At 36.9% G+C, this 14,781-nt stretch overlaps 1 protein-coding gene across 1 annotated transcript in view; it reads right to left on the minus strand.

The window, feature by feature from the left end:
• Positions 1 to 395: 395 nt before the first annotated feature.
• The window catches only part of gpr158b (G protein-coupled receptor 158b), a 118,318-nt gene continuing 103,932 nt past the window's right edge, over positions 396 to 14,781 (minus strand). The window contains exons 9-11 of the mRNA XM_087240504.1: positions 9,474 to 9,579; positions 9,220 to 9,366; positions 396 to 2,919 (exon numbers count right to left, since the gene is read on the minus strand). Coding sequence (XP_087096630.1) covers positions 1,180 to 2,919; positions 9,220 to 9,366; positions 9,474 to 9,579 — 1,993 coding nt within the window. The 3' untranslated portion in view covers positions 396 to 1,179. The remainder of the gene's footprint in view (positions 2,920 to 9,219; positions 9,367 to 9,473; positions 9,580 to 14,781) is intronic.

The following is a 14,781-nucleotide window of genomic DNA, read 5'->3' on the forward strand; positions in this document are numbered from 1 at the left end:
CACCCATCCTTAACCCCCAACCCCAGTTAATAAAAAGTTTTATCCTACACATGCCCCTTGGATAGTCTCTGCATGGGACTGGCTCTGATAAACAGTATTTACTAATCCTGAAATTTGGTAATTGGATCACAGTTATCCCACCTAATTTTCTTTTAAAACGGTCATAAAAAGTATTAATCAGTTAATCCTGGATAGCAAAACATGTGATTTCCAAACCTGGACCAATTTGATCCAGATTATTATTATTATTATTATTATTTTTAAACTAGGCCCAGAAGATATCAAAGTTGTTCATAAATCAGTTACAGAACCACTTCTATTCTTTTTAAATGTTGGCTTCTATTTTCAAAATGTTTGTGATAAACCTGCCCTGAGAATTATTCACAAAATTGATTATAGGATCACAGGCTTTAATCCATTACAAACAGCAAAACTGTGTCTTTAAAATACACACTGCATAAAAACTGATGCAGTTCCGTAGAAACAGGATGTGTCTCATCTTACCCCACTTTCTCCAATTGAGCATAACCCTAAAAACTATTTTTAAAATTGATTAAACTGAAATCCCACTGTGGTATTTTAATTACTTCATTATTATTTTTTTCTAATAAATGTATTTATTTATTTTCCTTTTGAAGTTTCTGGTTCTTAGTGACAAAAACAATCATCAAAAAGATTGTTGGTATTCTAATTCACTATGGAACTGTTGTTTCAACATCCTAATAAAAATGTGCCATTAGGAGAGCCACTGAATTATCAAAAAGCAATGAACAAATAAAATGAAAGATGACACATAAAAGAAGTTAACAGGCATAAACATAGGGATAAAGGCCCGCTTACACCAAGTAGAATAACTATAACAACAGACTGATCTAGTTCTATGAGAATAACAAAGTCACACCACAGTCTGAACAATATTGACACAGAGGATTTATATAACTGCAATCACTTTCAGAAAAAAACATTTCAGCTGCAGAATGATGAAAACATTGACAGCCAATCAGATTTCACTTTTAAGGACTTTGAGTATTTAAGCAGCAGACAATATAACCGTAGTGTGCACTTAATTTGATTATCATTAGAGTTAACGTTCTTGGTGTGAACGGGTCTTAACTTTTAAATATGGAATCTGCCATCTCATAAACCTTGCTAAAAAGGTCTAACATCGTGAGTGTAGTGTCATGCACTTTTTCCTGACTTCTCATCATAGTCCCATGGACAAACGTCAGCCATGTTGAGGTAAGTGGGTGGTGTTTGGGTTGTGTGGTTTTCAGTTGATGGAGTATCTTTATCATGTGAGGTAACACTTGATAGTGCCTCTGTCTCCCAGGGGCAAACTTCAGTACGCTTACTGCTGCTGAAAGCGGTGTCTCTAGTCGAGCTCCTCCTTCTGCTGGATGCCACCATGGCAGCTTGATCACCCTCTGATGATTGGCTTGTACGTCGTTTCTCGGAGGTTCTGCTTGAGGAGCTTCTCCGCTCCTTAATTTTAGAGCTTCGTTTTTCATCATCTTTATCCTTCATCGCTTTCTCTTTAGAAGACAATCCTTTTCTTTTGGAGGAAGAATCTCTTCTCTTTGAATGATGTATGGGGCTGGATGTTTTGTCTTGGTTGGGGGACAGGGGGGGATCAAAATCCCAAGGGCAGATATCCACCATAAGAGCTGGAGGCTGCAAAAGGCTTCCTGTGGACTTGGAGATATCTGAGAGGAAAATCTTGGGCTTTCCGTCTGTTGGGGTGACACTTTTCTTGCGACTGATTCTCTCAGGGGACAGTCCCGCATTGTCCATAGCTTGGAGTGATGAATCTTCAAAGTTCCATGCACTTGCATCTTTGTGAGTAGTGAGATTGAGAGGGGATTTGGGTTTCCTCCCTTCATCCCTTTCCCCAGTCTTATCTCTGGAGCGACGGCGGTTTGACGGAGATTGGCCCAAGCCTTTTTGTTTGTGTTGAGACTTATGTCCACTTTTTGCACTGCTGCCGTGGATTGTAGTGGTTTCGTTGGGGGCAATGGAAACATGTTTCTGAGACTTGCCTTCTGATGGAGTTGGTAAATCCTCCACTTCCCAAGGGCAGACCTCAGAGAGGTCGTACAGCTCCTTGCTCTTCCCTGGTTCTGAACAAATGGAGGGCTGACTGCCGCTCACCTGCTGCTTCATGATGCCCATCTTACTAGGTGTTTTGGTGTACTCAACCGATTGGCTGATGATCATTTTTGGTAAACACTCAGGGGATTCATCAACCTCTGAAAGCGCTGTGCCTTCCCTTGCTTTGAGGCCCTTCTTATTGGCATCCTCCACACTGTGAGTCTTCCCTGCAATGCCTAACGTCTTTTCTCTGGCACTAGCAATGACAGACAGTGACTTCTGCAACATTGAGGTACGAAGATGTACAGGCTTTTTTTCTGCCGCTAGGTTATGCGCACTGGCAGATTTGCATACTAACGGCACTGACTCCGTAGATTCAGCTAACTCCACCTTTGGTACCTCAGGGTTCTTCTTGTTGGACCTCCGCCCCATCAAGGTGTCAAGCAGAGATGCCTCAGTTGTGGAATTCTCCATTTTGTCTCCAGGCACCCCATTGGTTTGTCCACCTTGGTCGTGTGTATGATCGTAGCTGTGAGATCTCTTGAGTGAGAACATCTTGCTCTTCAGAGATTCTTCCCTTGACTTCCCAGAGTGAGATGGATCAAAGGGGTTTCTCCTTAGTGTGCTTCTGTTACTCCCATGGTCACTGCCATCTCTATCTTCCCGGCTATACTGGCGACTCACAGTTTCAGGTATTTCTGTGATACGCCGCATAAGTGTCCGGCCAAGCCCCCTCTTGGAACTGCGTTTTTTCTGTAAGTGAGGATTATTGGCCAGCATCTTCTTTCTTTTATAGATCTCCAGTTGGGAATAGAGCTTCTTCAGCTCCTCCTGACAAAGGCAAATAGCACACACAGATTACACAGTCATGGTTTTCATCCTATTCTTTGCTGATGTAATAATAATAATAATAATAATAAAGAGATATTCAAAATGTAAAGCATGGGGATTCCCATAACCACAAGTGTATCTGTCTGTGGACTGCAAGACAGAGGTGCAAGATGAAAGGAGGTAACTTGTAGTAAGTTAGAGGTGGAACTTGCAGTTATCGAGATTCCATTAAACCATGCGAGATATTGTTGGCAAGATGGCAGAAATACTTGGGAGAATATTTTCATCAAATGTTTTCATGGATTTTCCCCAAATTTATTCACAACCAATTCAATTGATATATTATTATATTCATTCATTTAGTGACTCAACCATGCACCTCCACTCGCTGACTTCTTCATCCCTTTTGTCATTACAGTTTGCCTCCTCTTCGTTGATCCCTGTGGTTGCAAATAACAGTACAATGGCGAGCGTGTCAAGTATGAAAGTCTCCGCAACTTGCGCCTGTCCGTTAATAACTGTGATGGTTGGGTTTAGGTTTGGGGAAGGTGTAGACATTGGTGGTGGGTATAGACGTTAATAGCTTTGATAGTTGGGTTTAGGTGTGGAGTAGGTGTAGACGTCAATAACTGTGATGATTGGGTTGAGGTAGGCGTAGAAATTGTTAATTATGATGGTTGGATTTAGGGCTGTGATAAGTGTAGACATTAATAACTGTGATGGCTGGGTTTAGGGTTGAGATGGGTGTAGACATTAATAACTATGATGATTGGATTTAGGGCTGTGATAGGTGTAGACGTTATTAACTGTGATGGTTATGTTTAGGGTTGAGCTAGGTGTAGACATTAATAACTAAGATGGTTGGATTTAGGGCTGTGATAGGTTAAGACGTTAATAACTGCGATGGTTGGGTTTAGGGTTGGAGAAGGTGTAGACAATAACTACAGAATGATGGTTGAGTTTAGGTCTGGGGATGGTGTAGACCTTAATAACAATGATGGTTGGCTTTAGTGTTGAGGTTGGTGTAGACATTAATAACTGTAATGGTTGAGTTCAGGTGTGGAGTAATTGTGGACACTAATGATTGATCTTGCCGACAACATAGTTTTGACATGTCTCCATAAGTTCAAGTTACACCTCTAATGTACTACAAGTTATCCCCCTAAGGTCTTTTCATGTTATCCCCCTGTCTTGCAGTCCACAGACAGACCCTACTCCAGGACAAAGGTTACTAAATGATTAGTTTAATGCAAATCATCATCATTTTGGCACTCAACATTATGTCTTTCTAAAAACATAAGACTTTCATTAATCCCTATAATACAAATAAAGATATTTAGAAATATTATGAAATCTGATAATTGTTTGTGTTTTCACTGAGGCCTATTCACTCAAAACTCTTCCGCAACTCTAAATCTGGGAATAGAGGATAGTGAGGGGGTGGAGCCAAGTGGCATAGGCACGAAACGAGTCCAGCGGAGGAGCTCTGGATTATGTTTAATTATTTATATTATTAAACATATTTTTTTACATTTATGTTGTATTTGTTTTCAGTTCGTCTTTTTGTTTGTTTTTGTCTTTAATAAATTATTTAAATTTCATCAGATCTCTTCCTCCTCCTTCCCGACGACCAGGAGGCAGTTTAAAATTATTATATTCGCACACATGTGCAGGCTTGGACCTCTCTCATCCTCCTCCTGTCGTCATTCCTCATCTTATAATCCAGAGCTCATTTGCGGGACTCGAGGCCAGTGTGCGCCTAGGTACTTTTTGTTCTCACTCAAGCGCCAGCCTCGTCTTGTTCCTGCAGATCTCGGCTTCGCCCCTTCGCCACAACCTCATTGGTTCTTTTTTGCATTGCTTTATAAGAAAGAAAGAACCTAATGGGAACCTAATAGGTTACAAGTTTTCTTTTCACAATTACCAGTTTAAAAGGAAACCATGGTACATTTTCGGACTGTTTCCATTTTCAATATTAAAACTGTTAATGATCATTGTGATTTTGAAAACTCATGGTAACTCCTTTAACAAAGCAATGATCTAATTGAGAAAGGCTGTTTACAGTTAATGCATGTTAACAGTTAATGAATATTTATTTGTACATACACTTAAAATCATTGATATTCTTTTATTTAAAATATGTGCACACTATTAAGAGTATTTAGTGAAATTTGTAGTATCAGTCTAAAAAAAATTGGCAATCTATTTTTTTTTTTGTTAAATCGCACAACGTTGTAGGCTTTAAAAAACAGACCTCGTGCAGTTTAGTGAAAAACAATGTAAATGTGAATCACTTTTGAGTTAGCTTTACAAGTGCAGCATAAACAAACAATACAATAAATAAGACAAATCTACCAATAAAACACACAACTAACAATGGCATTGAAATAATAAAAAGCATAAAAAATCTCATATAAAATGCAGAGATCTATTCATTTTGTTTGTCATAAAACTGCATAAATCTGCAAATTTAATTTGTTGCTTGTTCATTTTTAGATACAATATTTTGTCGATGGCCTTAAGAGTGTGCGATACTTTTTTTTTTTCTAGATAATTGTAACAAAAGTGTGATAATATTCATAACAGTGATAATTTTGGTCACTATAATTGTAATATGAAAATGTCATACCATTACATCTGTAGTTACAGTGCTCAGCATAATTAAATACAACCCATTTTGAAAATGAATATTTGTATCCATTTCATAGTAAATATAGGCAATGTATTTTGGTGCATTCAAACAAAACAGATAATAAACCGATATATTTATTAAAATTAATATTTTAGTCACCAAACATTTTTAGAAATTGAAAGATAATACAATTAAATTCAAGCAAAATATTCCAAAAACAAATTACAACCTATTCAAACAATATTCCAACTAAATTTTCAAAAAAAAAAATTCTCCTGATTTTTAAATTAGTATTTAATATTTTATTATAACATATAAATTTAGGTGTAATAGTTTTTGGAATGTAATCAAGTTATTTTGTTAGTTAAGCTCTAGATTTGGCTTCAGTACTGACTAATATAATGATAACTGTATAAGATATGGATGACGCGAAAGCTACTTTTCCCATTAAATGCCTCGTGACAGGCACAAACTGTTGCAAAAGACTGCTGAAATTGGAGGCTGGGCATGCGCAGAAAAACTGCCTGATGGAGCCAGAGAAGGAGTTGCTTTCAAACCAACCCTTGTACATCAAATCAACCAGACCCCCTGAACTTCCCACTTGACCGCGAAGGCCTGCTAATATAAATATAAGCACTTACATTTAAAACACGTAATGATATATGATTTAAAAACTGTGTGATGTAAGCTGTTATAATATAATAAAAGCATGTTAGACTGCAGAAATAAACAATCATTCATACACTCCAGCCTGAGTTAGACTAATATGAGCCCAAAAAAATAAAATATTTCTCTTATAACAGGGTTGTTGGTTGTTATATTAAAAGGCGTAGAAATAACACGTGTAAAATATGAACAATAACAAGTAAACAGCACATACATTTTTAGAAAGGTTTTCATTTTAAATTAGCAATCAACAGGACCCAAAATATACAATAGAGGTAGTTGGTTTTATATTTGAATATTCAGACGTTCTCCTTAATAATATATTTTCAGAAAAGTATTCTTTGCAAATTCTAAATAGGGAAATCATATTAGCTGCACATGACTATCAAAGTATGACATTGTTCACAGTGAATTAGATTGTGTTAATGTTATTTAGAAGTCATACTTGCATGTTAATTCTGATCGATTAATCAAAGTAACATGGTAAACAATATAGAGACTGCTAAATGAACAGATGTGCGAATATAAAACTGAATATATGTATCAGCAAACTAACAAAGACCGTTAAAGCCCTGTCCTTACCAAATAAACAGTGTTCCACCAGATCCTGAATGTCAGAAAGTATAGTTTACTGCTGAACTCATTTTATTATGGTAAAATAACACAGAAATTGAATAATACCACTTCAATCTCCTCCCGAAGCTTTCGACGTCTGCTTTGAGAATCTGTCAATCATAACTGTCAAGCACGATGACACTCCAAGCAATAAATTACTGGCTAAAAACATAGGGCCCTATCATACACCCGGCGCAATGTAGCGCAAGGCGCAGCGCAATAGTCTTTTACTACTTTAAACTTGGCGCAAGGGTCATTTTGAGGCATTGCGCCACGCTGTTTAAATAGCTCAAATGTGCGCCCATAGGCGTTCTGGTCTAAAAAAGCAGGCGTGTTTTGGTGTGTTGCTATTTTGAGAAACTGTAAATAGTCTGTTCTTTAGACCAGAACAAAGTCGGTCTATTGTCTGGCGCAAAGTGCGCCTGGCTTACACACTAAAAACAAGATGCAATACGCAAATATCTTTACATATGAAAAAGATATAATATATTAAGGATATATATATAGGAAATAAATATAAATGATTCAAATATTACAAAACATATTAATTTCTAGCCTAGATGAATTCAAAAACCACTGCCTTCATACTTTCTTCATCTCGGGAGGCTTTTTCAGTTCATTCAATTTGCTTTTGTATAATGTTATTATTATTAGCAGTATTATTTATTATATCCATATTTATATTTGTTTTTATTAAAAACAAGCTTAGATTTGTCCACTTGTCAGGTTTTAGACCATATGGGGCATAGCAGGTGTATTTGGAAATAACTCAGTATTTTGACCAAACTTTGTTATAATTAATCATTTATTCGTTTGCTGGAAATTAGAACTGAATTTAGAAATAGTTTTGAAACAAATCTTTGCGCTTAACAAACGAAATTAATTATTTAGAGGCTAATTGATGTCTGTGCGGTAAGGTTTCCCTATCCACGAGAGCAAAAGTGAAAGTGAACTTACTTTACGTAATGTTAATAGCAAATGCGCTTATGGCGCGACGCAGCTGTCTCTTATAGGTAATGGAAGATGAGACTCTGATTGGTTTATTCTCAAAACACACCTATAACACATTAAGAAAATAAACTCAACCCTTTTAGACCAAAAGCGGATTTTCCTGTCCTTAAGGTAGCAAAAATGCGTTCTGACACACCCTGAAAGCGTTTGCGCCCTGCATTTTGCGCTCTGCGCATGGACCGTCAAAATAGAGCCCATACTGTTTACAAAAATGAAGATCTGCACTGAAATCAGCACGATAACCTGTGCTTTAATTGACCAAAACCCTTTTTCTGGACATTTTATTGCAAGTGTGATAATTTTTTTTATTTGGGCTCAAGTCTCCTTCATTAACACAATGGTGGCGGGCTTTATGACTTGTACTGCAGCCCGCCCCCAGTGCGCGATCTAACGGCCGAGATCTTCACTCAAAAGCAGGCTTACAACACACTTTATGTGAACAAATATAATATTGTAAAGCGTCCTACTAAAAATATGAGTTTAAAAGATGTAATTGTGAGGAGTGCACATTTGCCAATATATTTTATATTTCAATTATGCTCATTTAAAAGTAGCTGGAGTTTTAGAATGCAGATTCATGTTCATTAACTAAAAAAGTAATATCTGAAAAAAAAAAAAAAAATCTTAAGCAAACAGATTCAATATTTAAAGTGTATTAGGACTTGGAGTTAGAATTACAATGAAAATAAACCATTTTAATTGTCCTTGCATAGTATTTAAATCATGTTAACCACACATAAAACCAATTGCATTCTCACTACCATTGTTAAAAATGTATTCCATTGTTTCTGGTTCACATTTACATCCATATACGTTTAAGACTGTTGGCTGCATTTCTTTTATTTTGGTCAGAGTTGAAATAGGTTACAGTTCAATAGTTGATAAGGCTCAAAGTTCAAATAAGCACTGCTTTTGGTGTGTTTGCCATACTCTTGTATGCATAATAAAGAAGCGTTATCTTGAATTTTACTAAAACTCCACAATAGTTTCATACTTACTTAGTCCCAGGCCTGCTTATATCGAAGTTGAAATTTAGCCGCACCATGTTGGTGTTTTGTAACCTCAAATTTTTATGAGGTGGGGCGTTAGCCCAATGCTCAACCCCTAACCTGGAAGACCAGGATATATGCACATAGACTACGAAACAATTTAGCCTACCCAATTCACTTATGGTGCATGTCTTTGGGAGGGAACCCACACGAACATGGGGAGAACATGCAAACTCCACACAGAAATGCCAACTGACCCAGCCGGGACTCAAACCTGAAATTTTTTTGCTGTGAGGTGACAGCGCTACTCACTGGACCACTTTGTGCCACAATAGTTTCATGGAGAAAAATATTATTACAATAATGATACTTATTCTTTGAGCTTACCCTTATGTCCTCAGGATCCAGACTGTGCTCACTCCAGGCCGACGTTATGCTGCTGTTCAGACAGGAACCCGAGTGACCCATATCCAGCTCATCTTCATAAGCCTCTGTGGCTATATCCTCCCGTGCATGAGTCCCAGTGAACAAGAACTGCAGTGAAGGATGAAGCAAAATGTGAACATTTCTCAAAAAAGTAAACAAAGCAGCAATATAAGCTGTTTGTAGACAACTATAGATGTAAGAACAATGATAATAACCTTTGGAATGAGAAGCAATCCCAGAGTAACGGTCACTGTCAGGTGTGTATGGACGAAAAATAACATTAGCATCCAGTCTGGATGAAGCCCAGTGCCAAGAGAGAACCTGTAGATGAGACCAGAGCTAATTAAATATATCAAAAGCTTTACTAAATGTTTACTGTTTTAATGCCCATAAAGCCATTCAAATGTATAAACACTCTCTTAGGTATAAAAGTAGAAGAACAGTCAATGTGATCCCAAAAAGTTTAATCTAGATTATAAATTCTTGAATATAAAAACACAACAAACAACAATTTGGTTTGTCTCTAAATAATGAAACATGACAGAATAATGTGCAGTCAAAAAAGTGATATGAAAATGAGTAAATAAAATAAACAAAATGAAGAAAATGATATATTGACAAATTGCCAACAGTCCTTGCCCTGTTAAAAATGCTGTTTAACAGAGCAAGGGAACACCTCACAGTATTTCATATTATAGTAAATACCACAAAAATCCCATCATAGTATTTCCTGTTATGATTAAGTAGTTTTAAAAATGTGTACTTTTACTTTAACTTTCATTCATTTTAGTTATGTCTCCATATTTTTACTGTGTTAATAATTTTCAGCCTGCATTCACAACTTTATTTTTTGTCTGCAGTGATTGGCTAGTAAAATAATTAGTCCTTTAGTTCCCATTCAGTCAATCGCACATAGAAACATGGCATCACAGACCAACCTCAAAACAGAGGCTTTATGAATGCAGCAAATAAACAAACTGTAGAAGCATTAAAAGTGGGTGGGGTGGAGAGGGATTAGGGCTTTTGGTGGTGTACTGCGAAAGTAAAGAGGGTTGAGAAGTCGCGGAAGAAAAAGTTAACTTGAACAATGGACAGGAAGGGAGAGCGGTTAAGAAGAGGGGTCGGTAAAATGTAAACAGTTGTAGTTACTATTTTGGTACAGTAGTTTAACATAAGTATTAGAAAGTTCTTTTAAGGTTTGTACCATGATATTTATGGTAAAATAGCAGGAACCACAGCTGCCATTAGGGATTATTGGTTATGTACTTCAAACCATTGGTGTAGGACAAATATACAGTAATTTACCGGAACATATAAAAATTCATTTTATGATCCTATCACATATTTAAGTGCTAAATGCTAGCCTTTACAGCTGCTGTTTTGTTTTACTGTGAATTTTAGAGATTTTATTTTAATGACTGAAATCACCAACTTGACTTAGGGTGCTTTCACACCTGTTAATCGATTCAGTTGTTCCGAAACAGGGATTAAAATAGTTACATTGTTTTTCTTTGCTCTTTGTGCGATTCGCTTTCACACTGGAAAGTTTCTAAAAGAACCAAAAGAGCTAAAACAAGTCACTTGTGAGTAAACTCTCCTCACATTGGTCAGAGTTTCATGGTTTATTTTGCTTCGTTTATTTGAGTCCGGGGGTGGGGGTGGGGGTGGTTTGGTGGTGTTTGACAAGGTGCACGCAACGTGTCTGAAGAGCGAGGAGGGATGCGGTGGGAAGGGGTGAGGAGGGATGTGGTGGGAAGAGGTGAGAAAGGTACACAACGTATTTGAGGACCGGGAGGTAGACGCGCAATTTCTGGGAAATTATCACTCGTTTGCGGGCATCCTGGTGTCTCCGTGCATTTGCGGGAGACTCCCGAAACTTCTGGGAGACTTGGGATGTCTGGTATGACCTCTCGCCCTACTCATAATTCTCTCTTCATATAGCCGTATGCCTATTACATATCCATTAAACACTGTGATATAACCGGGCTCGGATCGTATCGCTTTATCACTACAATTGATTCGCTCCGGAGGTCGTTTCAATCGAGCCCAGACCACCTCATTCAAGCAATCTCGGAGCGATTGTTTTGGCGAGGATCTGAGTGCGATTGGTGGATTCACATATGCCAAACGAACCGCGCTAACTGGGTAAATGAGACAGATTCCGAAATGAAAGTCTAGGTGTAAAAGCACCCCTAAGCTAAATGTGCTACCGAACGTTACGTCAGCACAAATAGTATGCATTCTATTTCTATACTGAACAAGCTTGGTTTGCAACACCAGTTGCTGGACACTTGTAGCTTGTTAGTCAGGGTTCAAACACAATAACATATTATCACAGTTAGATTTTTGCTTTTTAAATTACACAGATTTTAATCCAATGTAAACTCGTCTTCTAATATCACATTTTAAATGTATACACTACGAGGTTTATATATTTTAATTTACACTTAGCAACACCCTTAAAACAAAATGGCTCTAATGTATTTTGCATTTTTAAGTTGCAGGAGATAATACTACTCTAAATCACTTTTAGAAGGGCTACTTTTTACTCATACTATGAGTAGAATAAAGAACAGATCATTTTACTCTATTTAGTAACACTTTTTAGCAAGTAATGTAATTTAACCTAAGCATGATTTTTAGTGCTCTTTCCACCATTGGAAATCAAGTGTACCTGGGAAACTTCAAGTCAGACATTTGTTATTGCAACTATTGTAATATACAATGAAAGTGCTACTGTAAATGCTTGATGCTAATTAATTGGATATATGAGGGTTATGCCATAAATAGATTGATTCTGACACTTTGATCACAGCATATGAACAATTGTTTTTGGTCAAGACCTATCAGTTAAGAACTCAATGGAGGGCTATTTATTAGAAATTATGCTTAGCATTATAAATTTCCAAATGAATTTCCCATGATTTAAGCACAAAACGAAACTGTAACCTCACTTTAAAAAAATTCTGATCTAAAGCTTGCAATTCTACAATCGATTTGTAACTTTATCAATACATCTGAATAAAACCATGTAAATGGGGCTTACTTCTGTGTTTGGAATGAAGTGCTGCCATGCTGCTTTTTAGTTTAGTGGATTTTTATTTTTATTTCAAATTATGTCATGCAGAGCCTTACTGCCATTTGATTGGATGAAAATTGTCCACTCTCAGGGACTGTGGAATTAAAATTTGGTGAAATGCTTCGAAAGTGAAAAAAACATGGGATGTCATGTGATGTCCATTCCAATGGACACAGGGTCTAAAGGGGTTAACAGTAAGTTTCCTTTTTATGCACTACCTGACAAAAGTCCTGTCGTTGATCCCAATTGTAAGAGCAGCAAATAATAACTTGACTTCAAGTATATCATTTGTAAAAGAAGGTAGATTTTTCCAATGAATCATCTGTTGAACTGCATCCTAATCATCACAAATACTGCAAAATACCTATTGGAACCCACATGTACCCAAGATTCTCACAGAAATCAGTGAAGTTTGGTGAAGGAAAAATCATGATTTGGGCTTACATTCAGTATGGGGGTGTGCAAGAGATCTGCAGAGTGGATGGCAGCATCAACATACTGAGGTATCAAGACATTTGTGCTGCTCATTACATTACAAACCACAGAAGAGGGCAAATTCTGCGGCAGGATAGAGCTTCTCTCAAGCTCCACTCTCCACATCAAAGTTCCTGAAAGCAAAGAAGGTCAAGGTGCTCCAGGGTTGGTCAGCCCACTCACCAGACATGAAGATTATTGAGCATGTCTGGGGTAAGATGAAGGAGGAGGCATTGAAGATGAATCCAAAGAGTCTTATGAACTCCGGGAGTCCTGCAAAATTGCTTTCTTTGCCATTCCAGATGACTTTATTAATAAGTTATTCGAGTCAATGGAAAGATGTATGGATGCAGTCCTCCAAGCTCAAGGGAGTCATTCACAATATTAATTATTTTTCCACTGCACCATGACTTTATATTCTATACTATAAATTACTTTTGTTAAGTGACAAGACTTTTGTCTAAGCAAAGTCAGACCTTACTGTCCTAATGAAATAATTCAAAATCAAGACATAATCATATTTTATTTTGGCAAAATAAGTACAATCAAGAGGCTTTTGCTTTTCTTATAAGCCACCTCTGATACCAAATGATCAACTAGAAGTCAAGTTATTGTTTGATATTTCTAAAACTTGGATGGGTGACAATACTTGTGTCAGGGTATATGATGAATAACCATAAATTGACTGTCCCAGAATTCCCTGCATGACTCTTCTCTTTTTATGCTTTTCGAAAAGATTATTGTTTATATACAAGTACATTGGAGTTTCATTACATCTATTGTTGCTAAATAATGTTTATTTTATTACTTACAGTAAATTGTATGTCTGTTACCATGCTGGTGTTTTGTAGTTGTGTAAATGACACTGTGTCTTCTATATTAATATCTTTCTCTGCTTGTGGGAAAAGCTGTGTGTGATTCTGACATTCTCATAACCATATGATTATGGTCTGTGTAACAAATGATATGACTTGTGAATGTTTGTACTTCAAAACATTGGTGTATTAACACTCTAAATTAAGTAAATATCTTGAAAATGTTACATTTGTTTTATGGTTATTTTTTTATGGTAAAATAATAATAACCACAGCTGCTGTTTTTTTACCGTAAATTCTACAGATTTTTTTTACAGTGTTCATATATTAATGGCTCCTCTTTTTAGTTCACTACAAAAATTAATGGTAAGAATTCTGTGGCCAAAGAGAGTGAAATTAGGCAGCTACAGAGTGGTCTGAAAGAAGGCAGACTGTAAGTGAGGCATGAACAGGGGGAATGGGTTTATTTTAAGCCTTAGTTTTCTGCATGAGCTGTCTGCAGCAGGCATATTTCATGAACCTTCTCTCAAGTGGCTTATCAGTGGCGTCTTCATGATGCTTGTCGTTTAGCTTAGGCCAGCTGTCTTCACCTTCTTCTTACAACTTCAGTGCAAAGTTCTGCTGATGACCTGAGTTTTACATTTTAATTGGGGCCCAGACAAGTTGAAGTCGTTTTTAGGAGGGCATGGTTACATAATTCAGGTTAAACAAACCCTGTCAAATTTTTAATTCAGTGTCAGAGACTGAAATGATGAAAGCAGACAACTTGCACAAAAATACCAAAAACAGATGTGATATCTTTTGTAAAAGTAGTCTCAAAGGGCGCCTATGATGAAAATCACCTTTTATAAGCTGTTTTAGCAGAACTGTGTTTAGGTATAACGTGTCCACAGTCATATTGAAGTTATAGAGACATAACATATCTCTTTTTTTAATTTCCTCTTACTAAAATAGGATTGAAAAACTTTCTATTTTGAGGCCCAAAGCAACCTGCTATAGGAGTGCAATTTCCCCGCCCACTGAATTGATTGACAGATGCATATTAACATGTGTTTGTAGTAACGCATATAATCATATCCAAGTTTAAAACGTTTTTAAATGCATGTTTGTCATAAAAACAACATGTGTCCACATGTTTGTCACAGTAAAATCGCT

The sequence above is a fragment of the Danio rerio genome, chromosome 2 (assembly GCF_052040795.2).
Source record: "Danio rerio strain M-AB ecotype USA chromosome 2, GRCz13ab, whole genome shotgun sequence".
In the NCBI taxonomy this organism is placed as follows: domain Eukaryota; kingdom Metazoa; phylum Chordata; class Actinopteri; order Cypriniformes; family Danionidae; genus Danio; species Danio rerio.